Source organism: Danio aesculapii, chromosome 3, assembly GCF_903798145.1.
Source record: "Danio aesculapii chromosome 3, fDanAes4.1, whole genome shotgun sequence".
Classification (NCBI taxonomy): Eukaryota; Metazoa; Chordata; class Actinopteri; order Cypriniformes; family Danionidae; genus Danio; species Danio aesculapii.
Window position 1 is genome coordinate 41,486,887 of NC_079437.1, and position 26,236 is coordinate 41,513,122.

General features: G+C 36.9%; 1 protein-coding gene across 6 annotated transcripts in view; it reads left to right on the plus strand.

Moving 5' to 3' along the window:
- The window catches only part of arhgap23a (Rho GTPase activating protein 23a), a 155,300-nt gene that overhangs the window by 84,466 nt on the left and 44,598 nt on the right, over positions 1 to 26,236 (plus strand). For all 6 annotated transcript variants that reach the window (XM_056454017.1, XM_056454016.1, XM_056454011.1 and 3 more), the window contains exons 2-4: positions 8,484 to 8,681; positions 14,949 to 14,973; positions 16,851 to 16,943. In XM_056454017.1, the coding sequence (XP_056309992.1) occupies positions 8,484 to 8,681; positions 14,949 to 14,973; positions 16,851 to 16,943 (316 nt within the window). The remainder of the gene's footprint in view (positions 1 to 8,483; positions 8,682 to 14,948; positions 14,974 to 16,850; positions 16,944 to 26,236) is intronic.

Genomic DNA, 26,236 nt, shown 5'->3' on the forward strand with positions numbered 1-26,236 from the left:
AGACACTTTTAGGAACATTTAACTCCCCTCCCAACCTCAACCCACTCATACATACTCATTCCTCTTGTAAAACATATAAGGGATGACGGAGTGAACAAAAAAATAAATAAATAAATAAATAGTTCACCTTTATTTGTAAGCAGCTTCACATAGAAGATTATAGTAAATTGAAACAGTGTCAGTTCAGTTTTCATTGTTTAAGTTCAGTTGAGTTTAGTTCAGTTCAATGTGGTTTAATATTCACTACTGAGAGTCCAAACACTGAAGAGCAAATCCAACGAATTAATAATGAATAAATAATTATGTATATATATATATATATATATATATATATATATATATATATATATATATATATATATATATATATATATATATATATATAATATTATTATTATTATTATTATTATTATTATGACGTGATGTACTGTTTGATTTATGAACTTCTTAGGGACCCCCTCGAAAATTAGATGCTTCATCTCAAGGGGCTATCCCATTCAATAAATTTAAATTCAAAATTCAAATTATAAATACAGTTAAAGTCAGAGTTATTAGCCCCCCTGTTTATTTTTTTACCCAATTTCAGTTTAACGGAGAGAAGATTTGTTCAACACATTTCTAAACATAATAGTTTTAATAACTCATTTCTAATAACTGATTTATTTTATCTTTGCCATGATGACAGTAAATAATATTTTACTAGATATTTTTAAAGACACTTCTTGAACTACAGCTTAAATTGACATTTAAAGGCTTAACTAGGTTAATTAGGTAGACTATCAAAAAATATAGCTTAAAGGGGCTAATACTTTTGATCTTAAAATGTTCCTTAAAAAATCAAAAACTGTTTTTATTCTAGCCGAAGTAAAACAATAAGACTTTTTCCAGAAGAAAAAATATTATCAGACATACTGTGATAATTTCCTTGCTCTGTTAAACATCATCTGGGAAATATTTAAAAAAAGAAAAAAAAATCAAAGGGGGTTGAATAATTCTTATATTTAACTGTATATATATATATATATATATATATATATATATATATATATATATATATATATATATAGTATAATAAGCAAAATACAATATAAGTAAATAAAATAATAATAATAATAATAATACAATGTGGGGCAAAGTAAACTAAATAATTAAATAAACAGTTACATTAACAATAATGTGCTAGCTACCTACTGTAGTTCTTGGTTAGTGTGATTTTAGTTGTTCTAAATTGGACCAGTGATTCCAATTTAGGGCAGGACATTACTGGAGTATAAATGCAAAAGTGAGGGCTAATTCATACCATAAAATGATTTCTTAAACAATCACTACACATGTAGCCAAACTTTGATTAAGGGTGGTTGGTGTGATTTCCACATTAGTGTAGAAATATATTTGTGATGATTATAGGTAATGCGAGAAAAATGCCTAACGGTGCATTCAAAACGAAAACACACTTCAACCAGGAAATTGACATTCTGTAAAAACATATGTCTTGTGTGGTGTTTACACAACGACATTTTCAACTGAAATTTAACGGAAACTGAAAACATTTGTAACGTAAAACATTTGATGTGTTTTGACAACACTTGCCTTTTAGGGGTCTGAAATGCAAACTTTTAAGAACAAATTATAATGTGGATTTTTTTGTAAACAATTGACTGATTTCACACAGCCGAAATCAAGGCTGCAATAGTAAGAAATTCAAAAGTATCGCCTGGAGTCACACAGGAACGTTGTGTACCTGGCTGTATATCTTTTCAGCGAAGAAAAAGTGACACAAGTTTTTCTTTTCACCGCCTTTCAAGTGACCCGAAGGTCCATTTTGAATGGACAGTGAAAATAAAAAGGGATATCAGACCTCATTTTCAGCTAAGTTAAGGGAAATGGCACTAGTTAGCTAATGTTATCTTTCCCAAACACACGTTTTAGTTGCCATTTATCAAATTCAAGTTTATGAACTGATACTTTCACTATATTATACCTGTCACGATACTGAATTTCTGTACTGAAATAAAAAAAAAGAAAATTTCCCACCAACATTTAAGCACTGTTGAGTGCGTTCCTAAACACCTCTGATTTGCCAAAGTATTCACCAGTGCTATCAGAAATGACTGTGATTGGCCATGAAGGTCATCAGTTCACTACACTTCACCGATATTTACAGAGTGCAAACACAGTCGAGCAATCGACTGATCTTCGTGGGTTTAAAACGCTCCAGTGTCCCTGTATTTGTGTTTGCACTATGTGAAGAGCGGTGAACTGATGACCTTCACGGCCAATCACAGTCATTTCTGTTGAGCACTAGTGTATACTTTGGCAAAATCAGTGGTGTTTAAGTACACGCTCAACGGCGCTTAAATGCTAACAGGAAATTGAAGTTTTTAAAATTTCAGTATTGTGACAACACTATTACAGACAACACGAGGGTGTGCATTGTTTTATCGCTCACTGGGTTACATAGGCTGAAACCCTCACAGTGTTTACCTGGTGCCATGAACTAAAGACACTTAAGCGTATTACTCTTAAAGAGATTGTGATTTAGTTTGATGCCGAATATGCTTTTAAATGAAATTTAACTGAATGATATTAAAGTGATGTTTACACCTGTGCACTTTGAAATCGCGGCAACAGCTGGAAGGTTTGTAGTTCACAGTAAGGCTGGGCGATTAATCGAAATGTAATCAAAATCGACATTCAGAATCTATAATCGATCAAACTTTTCCAGGTAATTTTTTTCTGTTACTTTCCCTACTATTTATGGAGTCACGTGACCCCAATCTGGACAGCTTGGTAGCGTTGACGAGTGTAGACAACGCAGAGAGGGCAAAAATTTTTTTATAAATAAATAAAACAATCGTTCATTAATCATAATCAAGCTAAAATGTTCAATCAATCGAGATTTTGGTTTTAGGCCAAATCGCACAGCCCTAGTCCATAGCATGTTGTTGCAATGTTTACAATGCTGATCCTATACTTCCGGGTTTCTTCCCACTGCAGCCTAGCTTACAATTTTTTAAATGGCGGCCGCATGAAATAAGTGTATCATAATATTGTATGTGATATCGCCACCTACTGGCGTCCTAGCATGCATAATATAGCTATTTTCGTAAAATTTGTATAAACAACACTGAAAAAAATGATTTAAAGAGGATTCCTTGGATTTACTCATTTTTTTAAGTTAAGTGGTTGCAAACAATTTATTTGGGCTGAATTTAAACAAACAAATTAAGTTTAACATTACCAAATTTTATTTGTTCGTTTAAAATCAACACATTTTTTTCAATAAAGGATCGTTTTATCAACGTTGTTGCTCACAAAAGTTTTTTAAATACCCAAGGGACACCCCTTTCTGATTTTATTACTCTGTTGTCATGTAAATATACCTTACATTTAAAAAATTGCTTCAATTTTGCAAGAATATGTATATTTCTGCTGTTTGTTCATTACTTTACATGTATTTCGATGTCTAATTGTGCAGCTATATACTGGATCTTTGGTCATCTTTCGGCTTTTCGACATGTCAACGTCACTTTTCAAAAGTTTAGTGATTTAATAGGAATGTACTGTGCTTGTTCTTGGAGATCACGACGTCAAGTAGAGGGCTTGTTTAGTGCTTGGTTTCCTTGGAGAGTCGTATTTCCAATTCATTAGAAAGTTAGTGATGAAGAAACATGCATGAGAAGACCAGGATGTGGAGGAAAAGTTGAATGCTTTAAATAAATGGACATTACTGGACCATAAGGAGACCAACATGTGTTTCTGTGTACCCTTGTGTGTGTTTTTTTGGGGGGGTAATAACAGGTTTTGGTATTCTCAGTGCCGGGAGGAACCTTGTGGTCGAAACCTGCGTGTTGTAGCCTGTTGGAGACCGAGTTCTCCTTCTCATTCTCTTGCTAAAGCTAGCCTCTGCGTCTTTGTCTGAACACGTCCGGGCTTAACAGTAAACGTTATGGAATTCACACAAGCCCCTGTACATTCATCCTGTCACTTACACAGCTTTATTGTGTCTTTCACTTTTATTTGTCTGACTAATCCAATGAGCAGGCCCACGCGCGCATGAACTCTGCAGAGAACTCACAAGAATTTGACTGCATAGGACGTTGAATTCAAGATACATTCTTGAGATATCTTCAGAATACATATTTGCAGATGAGCTTTTCAAGTGAATATTATTTTAAATATATTTGTAAATAATTTAGCCAATTTAATATCTTTTATCTGTCAAACATTCATGTTGGCAATGTTTAATGTGGGATTTTTAGATGCTTTATTCACACTTTTTCACTCTTTGTCTTTAGATCACTCAATATAAATGTTATTTCTATTAAAATGTATTGATTAATTTAATGTAACAAACCTGTATATCTGAATTTCTTCCATAAAACAAAAAATTGGACATTTAGCAGAATGTTCTTGCTGCTCTTCTCCATGTAATGAAAATTGAGAACTGAAGGCTGTCAAGGCACCAAAAATATTAAGATGCATTTTTGTCAATCCCATTTCAAGCAAACAACAGTAAATACAGCAGTAAACGGGTGTAAACGGTGTGCCATTCATCCATTATCCATTGTTGACCACTTCCAGATCCTGTTCACATTTTGTATTACAACTTTCGTCTCACCCGAGATATAGATGAAACTGCTTTGAATTGGATCGAATCGCTAATGTCCAGATGATGTGTCTTCTGAGGTCATTCAGTGAGAAGGCTTTAAGAAGAATAACCAATAAAAGTAGACTTTTATTATTTAAGTAGACAAATTCTGACTGAGAAAATGAGCTGGTCTGTGTTGCGTTTCCGAAAACCATCGTTAGCCAACTAAGGTCGCAAGTTCTGTCGTTTCAAACATAGGTTGTTTATTTGGCATTTTCCAAATCCATCGTTCAAATGAACATTCGCAAACTGCGTTGCAAATGTGTACGCTTTTAACTACACCTCTAGAGCTGTAGTTACAATCATAGTTCCTGACTGTGTACTATTCACAGTTATCCCCCCTATGGCCTATTCATTTAGAACATTCTAACATTTAAACTTGGAATGATTTAAAAAAAAATGCATTAAAGTCATCTCTCTGAGGTGTAATTTGCTTTCAAACTATTTTTACAATTCAGTTTTAGCAATCTTCATATTAACAATTCCATTCCCTTCATAGTGCACTTTGAAAACATTTATGCCATTTTGAACACAGCCCTAGCTCATGTCGAAAGCTTTAGGTGACCTATTATTTAAAAGCGGAATTTACTTTACGTCTTGCTTGTGAAAACAAAAATATATAGCATACGTTAATGCTTTTATTTTATAGCAGGTTATTTATTAAGAAATGTATCTGTTTATGACAAGGGCCTGTTGTTAGAACATTTCTGCAGTGGTTTGAATGTGTCAAATTGTAAAAGTAGACCTAAAAAAAACCTCCTACATAATAATAATAATTATAATAATAATAATAATTATTATTATTACTATATTATTATAATTCTTTTTCAATTTCAGGATAAAGGGAAGGATCAATTTAAATTACAACCATTAATGATGTAAATGATTTATATATGAGATTAGAATATGTGTTAGCTTAGTGATTTTGTATGGAATATTCTCAGTTTGTAAAGAATACATTGGTCTTTTATATGGCGTTTATATATATATATATATATATATATATATATATATATATATATATATATATATATATATATATATATATATATATATATATATATATATATATTGCAATTAATATAGAATGCGAGTGTGTGCTTTTACCAAAACTAATATTAGATTTTTTTAAATGAGTGTGCTTTTAAAACAATATGAATTGCACAAAAAAATTATGTTTTTTTTTTTTCTAAAGAAGTACTTACCCCACCCAATTTAGAGCATCATTATGGACGTTTTATGTTATAACTAAAGTGGTTCAAACGATGGATCTGCGACAGAGAAACTACAGGTTTTGGGAAACTCTCATCACTACATAGTTCTTCTCCTAAATGATGCATGGTACTATGATAGTTCAACCACGAGTTATATCATTGATTGGGAAACGCACCCCAGTTTTTTATTTTCTTATAGGTTACAGTTTTTAACTTAAAACAAGTTTTAACAGATTCCCAATTTTTTTGTTGAATTTTTTTGTTTTTTGAAACGACTATTCATGCTTTTATTTCCATGTGATTATTGTAATTTATAGACTGCCATCTATTGCAAACACCCGATCTCGTCTCAAATGCAGGGGCGAGAGAGCCTTTCAAGTTGTGGGTCCGAAACTATGAATAAAATTACCATTAAAAATCAGAATAGCAGCCACTCAATCTATATTTAAATCGATGTTGAAGACTCATCTTTTTTGAGTGCATTTAACATTCTCTAATGGCGGTTCCAGGCTATACTAAATTGATTCTTTCTTGGAAATTTTCAGTTGTTACTATTGTTTTATATTGTTGTTTTTATTGTGGTGTATTTGCTGTTTTATCTGCTACTGCTACTGTAGAGCACCTTGGTCAACCAAAGCTTGTAATTAAGTGTGCTCTAGAAATAAACTTTGATTTGATTTGTTTGTTTGTATAAAAATAAGTATTTTTTATATTTCTAAAATTCTAATCTCATTATATTATATATAAAACTGTAATAATATATAGTTTAAATGCACATTTGTAGACAAAAAGTAGTATGAGAAGCACTTCTCATACTAAAATGTAAGAAGTATTTTTGTTGCTTCAAAAGTTGTGGTAATGATAACCATCCGACAAGCTAATCCAGCACTTAAAATGTCACTAAAATGCAGTATTTAAACCTCAAATAACCACAATAAATCCACTTTTTGAGAAAAAAGAACCACCCCTAATAAGCTGGCCACAGGCCTGTAGTAGAATTCATTTTTAACTGTCCACTAATGAGGTAAAGAAACTTTCATTACATCATTGATTCCACCCAATATCCGTAACTGTTTAAAAAGTCAGTGTTAACACTTGTCTATATATGTGTTCTCATGCGTGCAAAATGGGAAGAATGCAAGTGAAAGAGAGAAGGCTCAGACATAAGCAGAGCCAAATGAAAACAGTGTGTGAGACAGAAATAGAGTGAGAAGCTGAGCGGGGGTGAGGCTGCGGTCGGCGTCAGGACCGCTCGATTATAGAGGACGACTTCTGCTGAGTGCAATGAGATGGGAGGAATAACTGGAGGTGAACTGTGTGTCTGCTTTGTATGAAATGAGCTGGCAACAACAACCAAAAATCCCCTTCGGTTTATATACAGTGTATGGCGACTGGCACCATGCTTGGGGAACTTCCTGGCCTAACCAGATACTTCCTGTTTTAATGAAACCGCAGGGGATGGTGAGGTTGTTGATTTTAGGTTGAAAAGGAAAGAAAGTGCAAAAAATAGGGGATGATGATGTCACCTTTCTAATAAAACTACTCTAAGCAGATGTGTTATCCAAGTACTCAGGGGACTCTTCAGTAATTTAAAGTGATACATTTTACTATATGCTTAAACAAATTGATTCAAACTATTTTATTTAATTTTCATTTTCTTTGTATTTTATTTTGCTCATTTTTTATTCTATTTTATTTATTTTTTATTAATTTTATTTTTAAATATTTTTTAATTTTTAAATTTTTTAATACATTTTTTATTTATTTTTTGTTCTATTTTATTACAATTTTTATACATTTTTTATTATTTTATTTTGTTAAGTTTTTATTTTTTAATATTTTTTATTTTATTTTATTTTATTTTATTTTATTTTATTTTATTTTATTTTATTTTATTTTATTTTATTTTATTTCCTAATTGCCTTTAAGAACGTTGGCAAAACCAAAATTACATTATTATATTTTATAAAAATTTTTATTATTTAATTTTATTAAATTGTATTTATTTTTTTTGTTTAATTTAATTTAATTTAATTTAATTTAATTTAATTTAATTTAATTTAATTTAATTTAATTTAATTTAATTTAATTTAATTTAATTTAATTTAATTTAATTTAATTTTTGTTTCCCAGTGTTGGGTTGCGGCTGGAAGGGCATCCACTGCTTAAAATGTGCTGGATACGTTGGCGGTTCATTCCGCTGTGGCGACCCCAGATTAATAAGGTTATTAAGCCGAAAAGAAAAATAATGAATGAATATTTTATTTCTTAATTGCCTTTAAGAATGTTGGCATAACCAAAATGACATCATGGTTCCCGAATGCAGCTTCCCCCTTTCAGCTTCTTCTCCTCACGTAAACACGTTTTGTTTGCACAGGTGGCATAAGTAGACTGACAGCTCCAAAATAGTTGGGACGGTCATTTAGAACAACAGAGTGTTATTTCTAGCAAATATCTACCAAGATTATTCTCCAATTATCACATTAAATGTGACATGATCATCAACAGTTGCATTATATTTGCATTAGCTTTTTCACGTTGTAGTTTTTTTGGACTGAATGATTTAATGAATCAGCGCTGAATGTCTAATTAAAGGTGTCTTTTTGTGTGTCTTTCAGGCAAAAGGGCGGAGAGATGGGCTCTCTTCATCCAGTGAGAACCCTCGGCCGGTGGTCCGGAGTGGGACAGATGGGCTGGGCGTGTCCTGGCAGGGTCCACGCACGCTGGTGCTCCAAAAGAACTCTCAGGGCTTCGGCTTTACGCTGCGTCACTTCATCGTTTACCCACCAGAGTCCGCTCTGCACACCACTCTCAAGGTGAGGAGGATGACAGCTGACACAAAATTAGGATATAGGACAAAAAATACAACAAAAAAAAAACATCTAATAAGTTGTAATCATCTGTAAAAAGTTTTCCAAGGCTATTGGAAAACTATCGATGTCCTTCTCTCCGACACCGTTAGAGGCATTTTCTCTAAAATGATCTTCCCATACTTAAACAGTAACCGTTGCTGAATAATTTGGTGTGCATCCACAGTTCATGTATGTTTAGAAAGAAAATACTTTAGGCTCTACTATCCATCATCTAGAGTTTATAATGTTTAAAATGAAACATTACAGATGACACAAGTGAGTTATATATGCTTAAGTAATGTAAAAACTTGCACCCCACTAAATATTTTATTATTTCATAAACAAACTTAAGAAATTGGTCGTAGAGCAATACCTAAAAGTAATAGGTGAAAAGCCACACATCTCCTGAGGATGTTTTAAATTTGATGGTGATATAATGCAAAATGACATTTTTTGAATTATTATTCTGAGACAATGTTTTGGGATTTTCTCCCTCCCCTTGGAAAAAAGTCCTGTTGCTCATCCGTGTGATGGCAGTGACTGTCGTCCTAATGTCACTCCAATCCACTGAGAGCTTCATCTTCAGAACACAAATTAAGAAATCTGAGAGCTCTCTGACCCTCCATAGACAGCTATGCTCCCGAGATGTTCAATATCCAGAAAAGGAACCAAAGGAACCAGTTTACAGAATACAACATACTTTGTAGAAATTCTGTGAATTAAACTGCTCAACCCAAAAGAAATAATACTAATCAAAAAGATATTAATTGGCTCTCTATAGAACAAACATTATGTATTTTATTTTTATTTTAAAAAATCTTCATTATGGATGTGATACATCTCCATTACAGCTGTGACAGATGTGAAATTGCACATGGTGACTACGGTAATTTATATTAAATTGTTTGAAAGTCTTGACAGGGACATTTTGATTATAGGACTGTAAAATACAAGCCTAAGCAAACAAGATAGAATAGGTTTGACTATTTTGGCGAGGTTGACATTTGCATGGATCAGCTCTTGTGCTCATTCAGCCTTCAAGGCCTTAAGTCTAAAAAAAAAAACCCTTGTTTTCAACAAAAACCTTTTAAGTGCTATTATGGCTCCAGCAATATTCTGGTTTGATCATGTTTTTGAAACACAGAAAGACTTATCCATGGCATCAGATGCAATTTGTTTTAACAGGAAACTTTTTTTTGTACTAATTAGTAATACACTGTAAAACCCAATAAGTTAAGGTAACTCAAACCATTTGAGGAAACTGATTGCAACAAACCATTTAAGTTCAAAAACTAATCCTAAAGAGTACTGTGAACTTAATCTATTTGAGTAAACGAAGCAATTTGAGCACAGTAAAACCCATTAAATGAAGAGAACTCTAACTAACTGAGTACTGTAAAACCCAAAAAGTTAAGGCAACTCAAACCGTTTGAGGAAATCAATTGCAACAAACCATTTGAGTTAAAAAATAATCTATATGAGTACTGTGAACTTACTCCGTTTAAATTAAAGGTAATGAGGTATTTAATTAACTCATTACCTTCAACACAGAGTTCTAAACTCTTTTCAAATGAGCAGAATTAATCACATGACATATGGGTCATTTAATCGTATAATCACTAATTGTTCAAAATTGGCAGCAAATTAAGTTACAGTGTTACAGAAGTTTCCTTTCTAGTTAATTTAAATGATCTTATTTGAACTTTTTATTCATTAAAGATTGTTGTTTACAGTACCAGTGTATATTGTATTTGAGTATAAGAGATTTAGTGATTTATTATCATATTTTATAAAGAGTGTGCTATGGATGTTTAAATGGTGTGTGTGTGTGTACATGATGCTAAAGGAACAAAGCCCCATTATGACTGCTCTATATTGCTTCTCTTCTCTGAGCAGCTGCTGTTTGCTTTCCTCAGTCAAAAGGCTTGTTTCTTTTTTGTTTGCCTGGTACTGCAGTCACTCTGAGCTGGACCGGCCTGTACCAGGACTTCCTGAACAATGTGTTCTGGCCCATTCTTGTCCAAAATGTTCCTAGCGGTCCACATGCTCACATGACTGCATGACTCTCTCCATCCGTCACCCAGCAGCTCCATGTGGACTTTCATTTTGATCTGTAGGCTGGATGCTGAATATAAATCTTAAAGCTGTGGTCACCATCCGTCACTTTGTACCCATCTGTTTGCCCCTCTGTCTGCCTGTCTTTCTCCGGGACGGCAAAGCCTCAGTATTGTGTGAGTTTGTTAGGAATGAGCCCAGTCAGCGCAGACTAAACATTGGGCTGCCCACTTTAAACTGCCTAATCAGCGCTGCGTGTGTGTGTGTGATTTGAGCCTCTGGTTGGTTAGTAATGGTTGTGCGTGTATGTGTGTTTTATCTAAACTGTGTCTGTTGTCTTTATATTATAAAAACTTTGTCATTTCTGGCCCTATGGATAGATTATTGTTGTGGCTTTTCTTGTAGAGGTTTATGTATGTTTACTGTGTGCGTTTGTGGCTTAAAGAAGGACATTGGCTGATAAAAAGAGTGCTTAATTTTGTTTTCAGTGCTGACCTCTAGTGCTGGGACAGTGTTAGTGATGATGTCATTTTGGCTTTAGGAGAGCTGAAAGGGATCTGTACAATTTAATCCAGGGGTGCCCAAACTTTTTCCTATAAAGGGCCAAAAAGCAAACTTGATTGAGGGCTGTGGGCCAAATACAGTTGAGGTCAGAATTATTAGCCCCCCTGTTTATTTTTTTCCCCAATTTCTGTTTTTCTAATAACTGATTTATTGTATCTTTGCCATGATGACAGTAAATAATATCTGACTAAATATGTCTCAAGACACTTCTATACAGCTTAAAGTGACATTTAAAGGCTTAACTAGGTTAATTAGTTTAACTAGGCAGGTTAGGGTAATTAGACAAGTTATTGTATAATGATGGTTTGTTCTGTAGATTATAGAAAAAAATTTGCTTAAAGGGGTTAATAATTTTGACCATAAAATGGTTTTTAAAAAATTTTAAACTGATTTTATTCTAGCCGAAATAAAACAAATAAGACTTTCTCCAGAAGAAAAAATATTATCAGACATACTGTGAAAATTTCTTTGCTCTGTTAAACATCATTTGGGAAATATTAAAAAAAAAAAATTCAAAGGGGGGCGAATAATTCTGACTTCAACTGTATATACCAAACCGTATATATTAAATTTGCCATGGGTAGTTTTCAAATTTATTCATTAGTATTTAAAAATCATAAATTAAAAATCATAAATCATCTTGACTAAAGCAGTATCATTTTTAACATTTTTATGAACTTATTAGTATTACAGTAAAATCCCATTTAGAACACAAGTTCAATGCTGAATACACTAGTCGAGTTTTCTTTGATTTGCTCGCAGATGTCTTGTGTGTCTGTCAAATGACAGTATATTACATTTTAAAAGTCTGATTCATTTAAAGTATTTAATTGAATCATTTAATTTCTGATGGCTTTTTTTGTAGCTCAGCAATAAAACAAAGAAACAAACAGGTTATGTTAAATTTGAAATGACGATCACTGTTAAAAGCATTCGCCCCAACCATCCCCCTCTCCTTTAAAACAGGATGGTGGGCCAAATCAATGGGTTACCACAGGCCAACTTTGACCCGCTGGCCCTACTTTCGGCATCTTTGATTTAATCAGTGTATTATATGAATTATATGGTACAGTGTAGTCAGATTTTGTTGTTTTATTTGTATCTATGATGATTTTTTGATTTCACCAAAGATATTTTATTATGTACTCATTTTGTTATAAGCTTGTATAATAATACAATTATTCTTAACAGTGTATTGGCCTCTCTTTTCGATTTAGACCAAAAGACAAATAAACAAGGAAGTGTTATAACCTAAAATGATTGAATGTGAATATGTAGTCTCAATAATCAATATATCGACTTATCGCACAACACATGGACATGACCTCAATCATTTTTGGTGATGCAATATATATATATATCACCCATACATAAAAGCCAATTCTATCTACATTTTAGCTGATTGTGCAACTTCTCTATCTCTATTGGAGATGTTAGTGTCGGTATGGTTAAAAAAACACTATAGTATTTACTATAAATTACTATAGTATATTTTTATGTGGGTATCTGACAACTGAAATAGATAGATCTGGTAGCAGATATCGATATCACATTCTGATTCCAATGCCTAATAATTGAATTGTTATAATCACTATAATTAAATTAAGTATTCTTACAAATAGAATACTATGTGTTCTTTAGAAGAGTGTACTTGTATTATGATGATATTATATTGTCATTCTGAATCTTTTAATTACATTTAATGTCATTTGTTACCTAGAATCAAAAATCAAATCAAAAGTATAAAATAACACTGTATGACAAAATAGATGAACCATTCATTCATTCATTCATTCATTCATTTTCTTTTCGGCTTAGTCCCTTTATTAATATGGAGTCGCCACAGCAGAATGAACCGCCAACTTATTCAGCTTAAGTTTTACGCAAAGGATGCCCTTCCAGCTGCAGCCCATCACTGGGAAACATCCATACACTCTCATTCACACTACGACCAATTTTAGCTTACCCAATTCACCTAAAGCGCATGTCTTTGGACTTGTAGGGGAAACCGGAGAACCCAGAGGAAACCCATGCAAACATGGGGAGAACATGCACACAGAAAGATTCCACACAGAAAGGCCAACTGACCCAGCCGAGGCTCGAACCAGCGACCTTCTTGCTGTGAGGCTACTCACTGTGCCACCGCGTCGCTTAAATGAACAATCAAAAGTTGTATTTTCCTTAACTAACTAAGTTTCACACAGATTACAGGGCTCAACAATAAGGACAGCCCGATGGCCTGGGGCCAGTGTGTGAGACGCTCGGAGCAGTAGACGGGATCATCACTAAAGTTTAATTTGGCTCCAACTGTTTGTCAATTGCATGCAAATACAATCTTGGGGTCCTTTCACACCTAGATGTTTGTTTCGGAACCTGTCTCATTTCCCCCCCTTAGCGCGGATCATTTTTGGCATATGTGAATCAAGCAATCACGCTCTGAACTGCGCCAAAACAATTGTTCCCAGATCGCCTGAATGAGGTGGTCCTGGCTCGACTGAAACAAACGAATGTAGTGAGAAAGCAAAAAGAACTGACGAACCAGTCTATATCACAGTGTATTATAGATATATAATAGACATTTAGCTATATTAAGAGACAATTATGAGTAGGGCAGGATGTCATCCTTCCTACCGCTAAAAGTTTCATGTCAAATACGAAAGTGAAAGCTGAAATATTACAGAGTGCTGTTTATCCTTTAGGAAAATTGACAGACATTACCATCTAATAATTTAATGATATTATAATATTTTGTATTAGGCCTATTGTTTTCATTTGTGCATTAACACCTTGAAAGAAAGATCAACATTGACCTGCTTCATGATCTGACTGCAGTCTTTTTTCATCTGTTATTTCTCTCTGTGATTTAAGCCTGATAATGCATATTTCTCGCCAATGTTTTTTTTTTGATAGATTGATTAATTAAATAGACAGATTTTTACAAAACTTGACAACTGAAATGAGGCTATGTATGAAAACGAAATAAATAAATTATATATATATATATATATATATATATATATATATATATATATATATATATATATATATATATATATATATATATATATTTTTTTTTTTTTTTTTTTTCCAAATTTAGTTACATCATAATTGTAATCTTTTATAAATTGTCAGTTGAATTTAAAGAAAAATTATGCTGAATAAAGGGTATTTATACAATTAAGTTTGGCTTTTGACACATTATTTAAAAAATGTGGCTAAGAAATAGCTATTAACTGCTTTTATTTTTGGTGGGGCCAGTGAAAAATTTGGCAGGGCAAGTAAAAATCTGAACCACTGGCCCGATCAGTGTAGAGCCCTGGATTAATAAATACTGTAATAATTGTACTGTTTACTGTTAGTTAATGTTAAAAATTGTTAACAAAAAAATATTTTGGGGTGGTTGGAGTGAAACTGCTTAATGAGCAGCCTTTACAGTAGTCGAACACTTAAAGAGTCCATTGTCATTTTTTAATATTTAATATAGTACTTATTACTAATGGTGATTACTCATTTAATTGTCTTGTATTTTGCAAATGACTATAAAATCATTCAAGTTTAAAAGCTGCATACTTATTTCGCTGATCTAACGCTCTTCTCTTTGTTTCCTGTTAGGATGAAGAGAACGGGAATGGAAAGGGTGAGTCTCTCATTTACATTTGTTTTGAAAAGTCTCATTCATAGTACGTGAATTGCAGTTATTACATCAATTACTTATCATTTAAAGAGACAGCGTCACTTATCTGAGCCGACCAAAATCCACATGACTTGATGAGCATGTGTTTTCCTGTGTTTGCTTTTCCTCTGCTTGTCTTTTTTTTCTCAGTCAGTGAATGACTCGAGGTAAATTAGTGATATAAACATCTCCGTGTCACAGATTTTCGGCGCCCTCTAGAGTAATGTTGGATTCATGCACAGCTCTCCATCTGCATTCAGTTCAGTCTGCTTTAAAGAGGGCTACAGAAAAGAGTGGGATTGATAAGAGACATACCGCATGCCATAAAAATGAGCAAGTTTTGTGATGAGAAAATGTTTCCATATTTCAATATCTAACAAAAAACTATCATTTTGGAGTACTAGTAAATTTACTTCATGTTAAAGAGATCAAATTTAGATTTAGCTATCATCTACTCTCTCAATTAGTTCCAAACTTTTAGTTTCTTGCTTCTGTTGAATATGAAAGAAGATATTAATAAGAATGCTGGAATCAGGTAGTCATTGAATTCCGTGGCATTTTATTCCTTCTGTGGATTGGATGTCAATGGCTACCAGTTTCCACGATTCTTCAGACTATCTTCTTTTGTGTTCAACAGAAGAAAGAAAGCATTTGGAACCACTTGAGGGTGAGTATATTTTCATTTATTTGGTTGGACTATCATTTTAAAGTACTCTTAGATGGAAATATATGTCCAGATTTAAAGGAGAAAATAATACTTCTTGCACTACGTTATATAATGGAATAATGTTATATTACTGGATCCAGCATCTAAAAATCCAACACACACACACCGGAGCTCCAGATCATAGAGATTTACAATGGCTGAGAATGAAATCTGCTTATGAAAGATCATCTGATGAAATGAGACCAACATTGATGCTACAATAAGCCCCACAGTTCCTAGATCAGCGCATGCTTTGCTACCTCAACCTGTATGTTGACTGATACTGCCTGTCCTCGTCTTATCATGCCATCATGAGATACTGGCATGACTATGAGCAAAACACATTCCTCAGTGCCAGTCTAAACATCTGTGAATGTGCTACTGTACAATGATGCTAAGCATTCTGACTACTGAGAATTAAGCTGGGTAGCATTTTCTTTTTGGTTTTTAATTGTTTTGTGAATTATTGTATGCTGATTTGACATTTATGTTTCGTTTATGTAATTCTCTGTACTGTTTAGTTGTTTGTGTCATATTTTAAAATGTAATATAATAACGATTTGAGTGCCTTGGACCGAAGATGTTTTTAGATATCTTTTACAGTCCCGTATCCGACACATTTATTAGCCCTTAATAACTTTTGGTTTGGTATATAATATTTATAATTTGGAAAAAAACATTATTAGTAGTAGTAGTTTACAGAATAAAACTGCATTTAATTCAAGCTTTAATTCACAGCTATTACAGATTTAAAATCACATTGATATTATAAAAGCACAAATATAATTGAACAAATAACTAATGCATTTATTTATATTTAGAGAAGATCACAAATGAAATCATTATATTTTTTATATTTAATCCTGATGACCATTTAGCCTGATATTAAGATCCTTATAAGCTTCAAATAATACCATCTAATTACATGTACAAAGAGTCGCGTGATTTCAGACACTCATTTTACATCATACATTTTAATTGACACTTAATCTGATCAGTAAATTAGATTTTGGTTCCTATATTTTCTATATAGCTTCAAATATGTAGGCCTCTCTGTTTTTTGTCTTCTGTCCTTGTACAAGCGTTGTTGGTCTATGGTTTTTCATAGGGTTGTGTGTTTGTGTGTATCATGTAGGGCTTCAACGAAGTCGTCTGGAGCCCATGGACACAATTTTTGTGAAGAATGTGAGGGAAAAAGGCCCCGCTCACCTGGCTGGCTTGTGTACAGGTAAAAAGAGAATGTGTGTGTGCGTGCGTGCGTGCGTGCGTGTAACTACAAAACATCTAAATTTGGAATTGGAATAAGAATTTATTGCTATGCAGGGAGTTTTTACTTTCAGAATTTTAGTTTTTATAGTTATTGATTTAATTTTGTTGTCTTTTATGAGAAATATTGTATTTAAGGGATTAGTTCACTTAAAGTTAACATGTTTTAATTAATTACTCACACCCTTTTGTCGTTCCAATTCTCTGAGACCTTTGTTCATCTGCAGAAAACAAATTAAGATATGTTAGATGAATCTGAGAGCTCTCTATAGCCAGCAATAGTCTTGAGATGCTCAAAGTCCAGAAAAGGAACCAAAAACATTGTCAAAACATTCCATGTGAATTCAGTGGTTCAGCTGTACTCGTACGAAGCTACAAGAGCATTTTTGTGTGCCAAAATATCTGTAAAAAAACAACTGCAGGTTGTCATGGATTGGTCAGGCTCTCACGACCCCCACTCACGAAGATCACCATCACCTGACTTCTAATGAGCACACAGCTGCATCACATTCACGAGCACCAGATAAAAGCACAGCACTCCAGTCGCTCATTGTCCGGGCTCGTCTCGACGAAAGCGGACAACTGAGCGACCACTCAGCGTAGTCATCCTCAGCTAAAACAAACGATTTACTTACCTGTTCTCTTTGTATTCCTCCTAGTCTTCCTGGTCCTCCCGAATCGTCCTGTCTTCCAGTCCTTCCAAGTCTGTGTCATCCTCTGTCAGCTGTATCTGGTGTGTGCTGTCCATCCTCGTGTATTCCTGTTACCCAGCCACGGAGGAAAAGACCCCAACATCATTCCTGATCCTCCTGGCTATCCTTCATGTGCTCCTTGTTGTCATTTAATAAACACCCTAACGTTTCCTTACCTCTGTCTCCTGTCCGCTTCATAACAGAAGCCCGGACCCATAACGACGACAACATGAGCACCCCCGATCACCTTCAAGAGCTGGTGGACCAGTTGAAGCGGATTCTACAGCCACCAGCTCCACTTTCCAACGCACCACCAGCACCGAGCACTTCCGCCTCCACAGTTTTCTTCTTCGGCCCTTCCTTCCAGTCCCATGGCCCGACCAGCGCCCTACTCAGGCGGAGCGGGGGAGTGCAATGGTTTTCTGTTACAATGTTCCCTCATATTCGAAATGCAACCTTCTCTATATCCCACAGATAAGTCGAAGATCGCCTACATCGTATCTCTACTCTCTGGACCTGCACTTAAATGGGCTGAGACGATCTGGAACCAAGCCGGGCCGGTCATGAATTCCATCACTACCTTCACGGAGTATTTCAAAGAGGTGTTTGGACGTTCTGATGGGGAAGTAGCCGCTGGAGAGCAGCTGTATCATCTAAAGCAAGGTACTCTATCTACACAGGAATATGCTCTCCGGTTTCGCACTCTAGCAGCTGCAAGTGGATGGAATGAGAGATCGTTGTTGACCACGTACCGGCTCGGCTTGGAACCCACTCTCCGAATCCAACTGGCCACATTAGATGATACAATGGGTCTGGAGAGATTCATCCAACATTCTCTCCGATGTTCCGATCGTCTCCGTTCCTATCAACAGGACACCATCACCCCCTCGTCTGCACTCCTCCAATCGCCTGAGTCAACAGCCTCTCCAGAACCAGAACCCATGATAATAGAGTCTGGAAGACTGACATCAGCGGAACGACAGAGGAGACTGACCCGGGGTCTGTGTCTATACTGCGGTGTCAGTGGACACACCCGTATGGAGTGTCCCCTTCGTCCCATTCGGACTTCAGTGAGTGTATTCAGTACGAATATTGAACAATGTAAACCACTTACTACCACCGTACAAATAACTACTGCCTCTATTTCTCTCCTTGTCACAGCCCTCATCGACTCCGGGTCAGCAGGGAACTTCATCTCCCAATCCCTCTGTCGTCAACTCCACCTCCGTACTGAGGCGTCCTCGCATATATACCAGATACAACCGATAACCCAGTGCACTCGATCTTCGACCCGTATCCATCGACAATGCGAAGACATCCTTCTTCAAGTGGGGTTGTTACATCAAGAGAGGATTCAATTTCTGGTTCTGGAGGGTGCAAATATGGACATCATTCTAGGGCGCCCGTGGCTGGTGAAGCACGATCCCATCATCTCTTGGGGCACAGGAGAGATAAAGAAATGGGGATCTGGATGTACACCTGCCTGTTTTCCAAATCTCCCTCTTCAAGGTCGGAACCCCATTTCTTTGTTTGCAACATCGGTCGAGAGCCCTCCTGAGAAGCAGTCTATCCACATTCCTAAGGAGTACAGCTCCTTTCATGATGTCTTCTGCCCCAAGAGAGCTTCCCAGCTACCGCCGCATCGGCCATGGGACTGCGCGATCGACCTAGTTCCAGATGCCCAGTTGCCAAGAGGTAGGATCTACCCGCTCTCGCTTCCAGAGAATCAGGCAATGGAAGATTACATAAGGGAGGCTCTGAGTCAGGGGTACATACGTCACTCAAAATCACCAGCCGCCTCAAGCTTCTTCTTTGTGGCCAAGAAGGACGGAGGGCTGCGTCCATGCATCGACTACAGGGTCCTAAATAACGGTACAGTAAAATACCGATATCCCCTTCCTCTGGTACCAGCCGCTTTGGAACAGCTCCGAGAAGCTAAAGTCTTCACTAAATTGGACCTCCGCAGCGCGTATAATCTGATAAGAATACGTGAGGGGGACCAATGGAAGACAGCATTCGTGACCCCTACTGGCCACTATGAATATGAGGTCATGCCTTACGGTCTGGTCAACGCCCCCTCCGTATTCCAAAACTTCATTCATGAAGTCCTCCGGGAGTTTCTTCACCACTGTGTAATAGTGTACATAGATGACATCCTCATTTACTCCCGGAGTGAGGCCGAACATCGCCAACACGTTGCGGAGGTCCTACACACATTGAGAGAACATCACCTCTACCTCAAAGCGGAGAAATGCTCATTCCACCAGAAGTCGATTCATTTCTTGGGATACATCATTGACCAAACCGGTATACGTATGGATGGGAAGAAAATTGAGGCTGTTCTATCCTGGTCAGAACCCACTTCCATTAAGGAGCTCCAGAGGTTTCTTGGGTTTGCTAACTTTTATAGACGGTTTATCAAGGACTACAGCAGGATTACATCACCTCTCACTAATCTCCTCAAGGGTAAACCCAAAGGACTGGAGTGGACCAAAGAAGCAGCCGCAGCCTTCCGCCTTCTTAAGAAGGAGTTCACAAGGGCCCCACTCCTGACTCATCCTGACCCAAATCTTCCTTTCGTGGTGGAAGTGGACGCATCCACCACCGGCGTCGGGGCAGTATTATCTCAACATCATGATACACCGCCCCGACTGCATCCCTGTGCCTATTTCTCTCGGAAGTTGAGCCCGGCGGAGCAGAATTACAGCATAGGAGACAGGGAGCTTCTAGCAATCAAGCTAGCCTTGGAGGAGTGGCGTCACTGGTTGGAGGGAGCCAAACATCCGTTCCAGGTGATCACAGATCACAAAAACCTCCAATACATCAAAGAGGCCAAGAGACTATGTCCACGTCAAGCCAGATGGTCACTTTTCTTCTCACGTTTTGATTTCTCCATTTCCTATCGTCCAGGACCCAAGAATCTAAGAGCAGACGCTCTCTCTCGTTTACACGAGCATCACGATCATGAAGAACTCCCAACGAAGATTCTTCCCGAACACATCTCCATTTGTCCGATCACCTGGAACGCTCCTCCAGTCGTTGCCACTCCGGAAGCCCCTGCTCCGCCGGGATGCCCTCCTCATCGGCAGTTCATACCACCTGAACACCGGGTAGATCTGATCCACTCCTTACATACCTCGCTAGGCACTGGACATCCAGGGATCAACAATACTCTCTCGCTAGTATCCCAACGATTCTGGTGGCCAAACATGGCAAGGGATGTGAGGCAATATGTTCAGGGCTGTAAGGACTGTGCCCAATCCAAGAGCCCACGTCATCTACCCGCTGGAAAGCTCCATCCCTTGCCGATTCCGAACCGTCCCTGGTCACACCTAGGAGTGGACTTTATCACTGACCTCCCTTCGTCAGAAGGTAATACCTGTATTCTAGTCATAGTAGATAGATTCTCAAAGTTTGTCAAACTAATCCCTCTGAAAGGTCTTCCCACAGCCTTTGAAACTGCCGACAATATCTTTAATCAAGTCTTCAGGTCATTTGGTATTCCAGAAGATATTGTGTCGGACAGAGGTCCACAGTTCATCTCACGTCTATGGAAAGCCTTCTTCAAGCTCCTAGGTGTGGCCGTCAGCCTCTCTTCTGGATATCATCCCCAAACCAACGGGCAGACAGAGAGGAAGATTCAGGAGGTGGGACGGTTCCTGAGGACCTTCTGCAGTGGTCACCAGAACTCCTGGAGCCAGTATTTGGGCTGGGCAGAATATGCCCAAAATTCACTGCGGCAACCCTCCACCGGACTCACGCCATTCCAGTGCGTCCTGGGCTTCCAACCACCGCTCTTTCCCTGGGATGGCGAACCATCTGATGTCCCCGCAGTGGATCACTGGTTCCGGGAGAGCGAGAGAGTCTGGGACGAGGCTCATCAACATCTGCAGAGGGCAGTCCGTCGAAGCAAGGTAACCGCCGATAGGAGAAGGTCTGAAGAACCCAGATACACACCCGGACAAAAGGTGTGGCTATCCACCCGGGACATACGCATGCGACTGCCCTCTCGCAAGTTAAGTCCCCGATTTGTTGGTCCCTTCACCATCGTGGAACAGGTTAACCCCGTCACCTACAAACTACAATTACCCTCTCACTACCGTATTCACCCTACATTCCACGTATCACTCCTGAAACCCTATCACGATCCTGTTCTTCCCTCCACAGAGCCTGACCACGAAGAGGAACCCCCTCCTCCACTGCTCCTAGAAGAAGGAGCCGTCTACGCAGTGAAGGAGATCTTGCGTTCCCGACGTCGTGGTGGCCAGTTGGAGTACCTGGTGGACTGGGAAGGGTACGGCCCCGAAGAAAGGACATGGGTTCCCAGAGCTGATATTCTCGATCCTAGTCTCATGGTGGAGTTTCATGAGAGCCACCCTGAGTTCCCAGCGCCTAGAGGCAGAGGGAGACCACCACGGCGTCGGAGGTGTCGGCCCTCAGGAGCGGGCCCTGGGGAGGGGGGTACTGTCATGGATTGGTCAGGCTCTCACGACCCCCACTCACGAAGATCACCATCACCTGACTTCTAATGAGCACACAGCTGCATCACATTCACGAGCACCAGATAAAAGCACAGCACTCCAGTCGCTCATTGTCCGGGCTCGTCTCGACGAAAGCGGACAACTGAGCGACCACTCAGCGTAGTCATCCTCAGCTAAAACAAACGATTTACTTACCTGTTCTCTTTGTATTCCTCCTAGTCTTCCTGGTCCTCCCGAATCGTCCTGTCTTCCAGTCCTTCCAAGTCTGTGTCATCCTCTGTCAGCTGTATCTGGTGTGTGCTGTCCATCCTCGTGTATTCCTGTTACCCAGCCACGGAGGAAAAGACCCCAACATCATTCCTGATCCTCCTGGCTATCCTTCATGTGCTCCTTGTTGTCATTTAATAAACACCCTAACGTTTCCTTACCTCTGTCTCCTGTCCGCTTCATAACACAGGTAGTAAACAAATAGATATAGTCGGACAAAGTTGCAGTAACATTTTTTTAAATGTCTCTGATTAGCCATTGGTTTAATAAACTCAACAGAAATGTGAAAGAAAGCAATAAAGAAAGATTGAAATTAAATTGAATGCAACGTCAATAGAAATAAATGTAATGCAGCAAATTTACACTCTTCATTCCTTTGCATGTTTTTTGGTGCAACAGACATGTTGAACAAATATTTGTGAGAATATTATGTTAAATTTGGGACCCTGGACCACAAAACCAGTCTTATGTTGCGCAGATATATTTGTGGGAAAATCCAAAAAAGACATTTTATGGGTCAAAATTAGCATTTTTTTTAAATTCATGCCAATAATCAATTTTTTTCCTATTTTTATTCTATGCCAGTATATAAAAATATATCAAAACTTAATTTTTGATTAGTAATATGCATTGCTAAGAGCATAAATCAGGCACCTTTAAAAGCTATTTCCTCATTATTTAGATTTTTTTGAACGCTCAGATTTTAGATTTTCAAATAGTTGTATCTCCACAAAATATTGCCCTGTCCTAACAAACCACACATTAATGGAAACCTTATTTATTCAACTCTCAAATGATGTAGTGATACTTATGACTGTTTTGTGGTTGGTCACATTTGAGCTCATGGACATTCTCAGAGCCCTGCTGTTACATTTAACAGCTTAGTGGTGCTCTCAAACACACTATTATTTTTATTTCCTTACAATGAAAACAGCTGCAATCATTATTGGTGAAGCATCACAGAGAGTAGCAGAGGGGACAAAATATAGCCAACAAAATATAATGTTGTTTAATAACCATCATCGTGAATACTGTTTGAAGTTTGCTTCACTGTGGTAAGTCAAGAGACAGAGACTTTAGTGCTTTTATACTGTGGTAGATTGGGTTTTTCTGTAAGTGGGGTCTTTTGTGAATTCTTTGAGTTCAGTGGACAAGTTCAGACCTATAGACCCCACTTCTTTGAGTACAGACCCATTTTTACAACTGTTTGGTGTCATTCATTTGTAATTGGATTAATGAAAACATATCAATACCAGGTGTAAATGTGATCTTAGAGATCTACTGTCAGCAAATGAACAGAAATCCAAAGTAACTGTTGTTGTTGGAATTCTTTTTATTCTAAGGTTTACACGTGTTTGTTTGCAGTGTGTGTTTGTGTGTACATGTCTTTGCATGCACAATGATTTTTCGCTTTGATTACACTCAACACACTGCATACATACATGAAGTCTTGTTCAGACTTGCCTGCTAAACTCAATGCTGGAGCGGTTCCTCTTCAAAGCTGTCACAGATTCACAGGAATGCGACCTATGATGTCGCTGATATGGCATGACGCACTCGGTCATGCTTCCTGTTTGCTAATCATGTCAGCTGACTTAAATCAGCCAAACCCAGAGTCTTTTTGCTGTTGACATCTGCAAGAACCGAATACTTTTTGATTAGAGAGAGAAACTAATGCAGGGTGATGTGTTTAAACACATGTATAAAATCCTCAGTTGTTATATATGGTTTGTTTTTTTAACTAAACACTCCCAGCATGACTGAAGGAGGCTCACTATATTATCTGTGTGTGCGTGTGTGTGTGTAAATATTGGTTTTGGTGGTTTATAAGGACAGAAATTTGTATAATGACATGGGTATGACCTAGGTATTGCAACATTGAGGTGGTTTATGAGGATATGTGCATGCCCTTATAATTCAAAATGCTTACAAATCAAACAGAGCACGGTCTTTTGATGTTCAAAATTTACCACAGGTTTGTTGTAAAGGTTGGGTTTAGGAGTAGGGGCAGGGTAAGGCCATACTGTATATTAAATGTTTTTACTGTATAAACGCATTATAGCAGGGGTGTCAAACTCAGTTCCTGCTGGGCCGCAGCTCTGCACAGTTTAGTTTCAACTCTAATTAAACACACCTGATCTTAATAATTGAGTCATTCAGGCTTGTTTAAAACCTACAGGCAAGTGTGTTGAAGCAGGGTTGGAACTAAACTGTGTAGGGCTGCGGCCCTTCAGGAAGGAGTTTGACACCCCTGCATTATAGCTATGGAGAATCCTCGTAAACCACCAATACCAGTGTGTGTGTGTGAAAGACTTTTCTTGGGTGTAAATTAGGGCTGCATGATATTGGGAAAATGAATATTGCAATATTTCGTTTTTTCTGCAATATATTTTGCGATAAATATAATTTCACCAGGTGACAAATAGGCATGGGATGATAACCGGTTTCAAGGTTTACTGCGGATTGGAAAAGTCAAGGTTTTTAAAACCGCTAGAATTTTCTGTTATAGTGTGCCTAAGGTATATGTTAAGGTTTTTTTTGTGTTGTAAAGAAATCTGCATTTTTGAAACTAATGAAGACAGCAGAACTCAATGATTTAGTTTAAATATTTAGCCGAACATGTTTAGTGTTCCAAAATATTACAAAAGTTTCTTAAAATAAAATATATTGTGATCAATGAGAAAAAAAGTAGTTTTTTCCACCAGACATTTAAAAATAACTTACTTTAGAGCAGTATCACAATACCGTGATACAGTGAAACCGTGATATTTTTATACAAGGTTATCATACCATCAGAAACTTACACTGGCCCATGCCTAGTGACAAATAGTTGTTGTTTTTTTTTGTGAGGGAAAGAATTCATAATTTTAGGTTAATTAGGATTATTCGACATAACACATATTAATTAAAAAACCAGCATAGATAAATACAAAAGAGCAAAGATGCAAATGAAATAAACAACACTTTTCTGATTTTCTTACAAGTCATATAGTATTCATACACAGAACTTGAACAATTAAATGCAAATTATCAATCTATAGTGTTCATTGTGTATATATAATAATTAAATATAAATAATGTTTGTAATCTAAAGCTACAAATGTTAGAATTCATTGTGCTTTTAATCTCTCTTGAATTGCTCAACAATAATCACAGGTCTAAAAACATGCAAACGTTTACATGCAAACACTATAAACTTTGCAGCGACAAACTATTGTACCTGCTCAACTATAATCACGACTGGACACTGCACATGCTACGATGTGACTATTGCTGATGTGTACGTTGCGATATCAATGCTGAAACGATATATTGTGCAGCCCTAGTGTAAATGTTAACCCTTTACAATAAGCTTTTATTAGTTAGCATTAGTTAATGTCATTTCTAACAGGACTAAATATTGGACAGTACATTTATTACAGTATATATTCATCTTTGTTAAGGTTAAATGAAAACAAACTTGTTCATTGTTCTGTTTTCAACTCACAGAGCATTAATGTTGACTAGCACAACTTTGGTTTTGAGTAATGCTTTAGTAAATGTTGAACTATGATTAATAAATCCTGGACCCATATTGTGTTTTCTTAGTTCTTGTTTGTAAATACATTAACAAGCGGAACTTTATTGTAAAGTGTGACCTTCAATTTCCTTAAATTTTAGCAGTACAAGATTGTAGGTTTACCATATTGTTGCTACACAGACTAATTGTGAAAACGCACCACAGTATACATTTCTGGAGAGGGTGAATTATGCAACCCAGGCTCATTCTGAAAACGTACCACTGTATAAGTTTCTGGAGACCGCCAAATATGTCC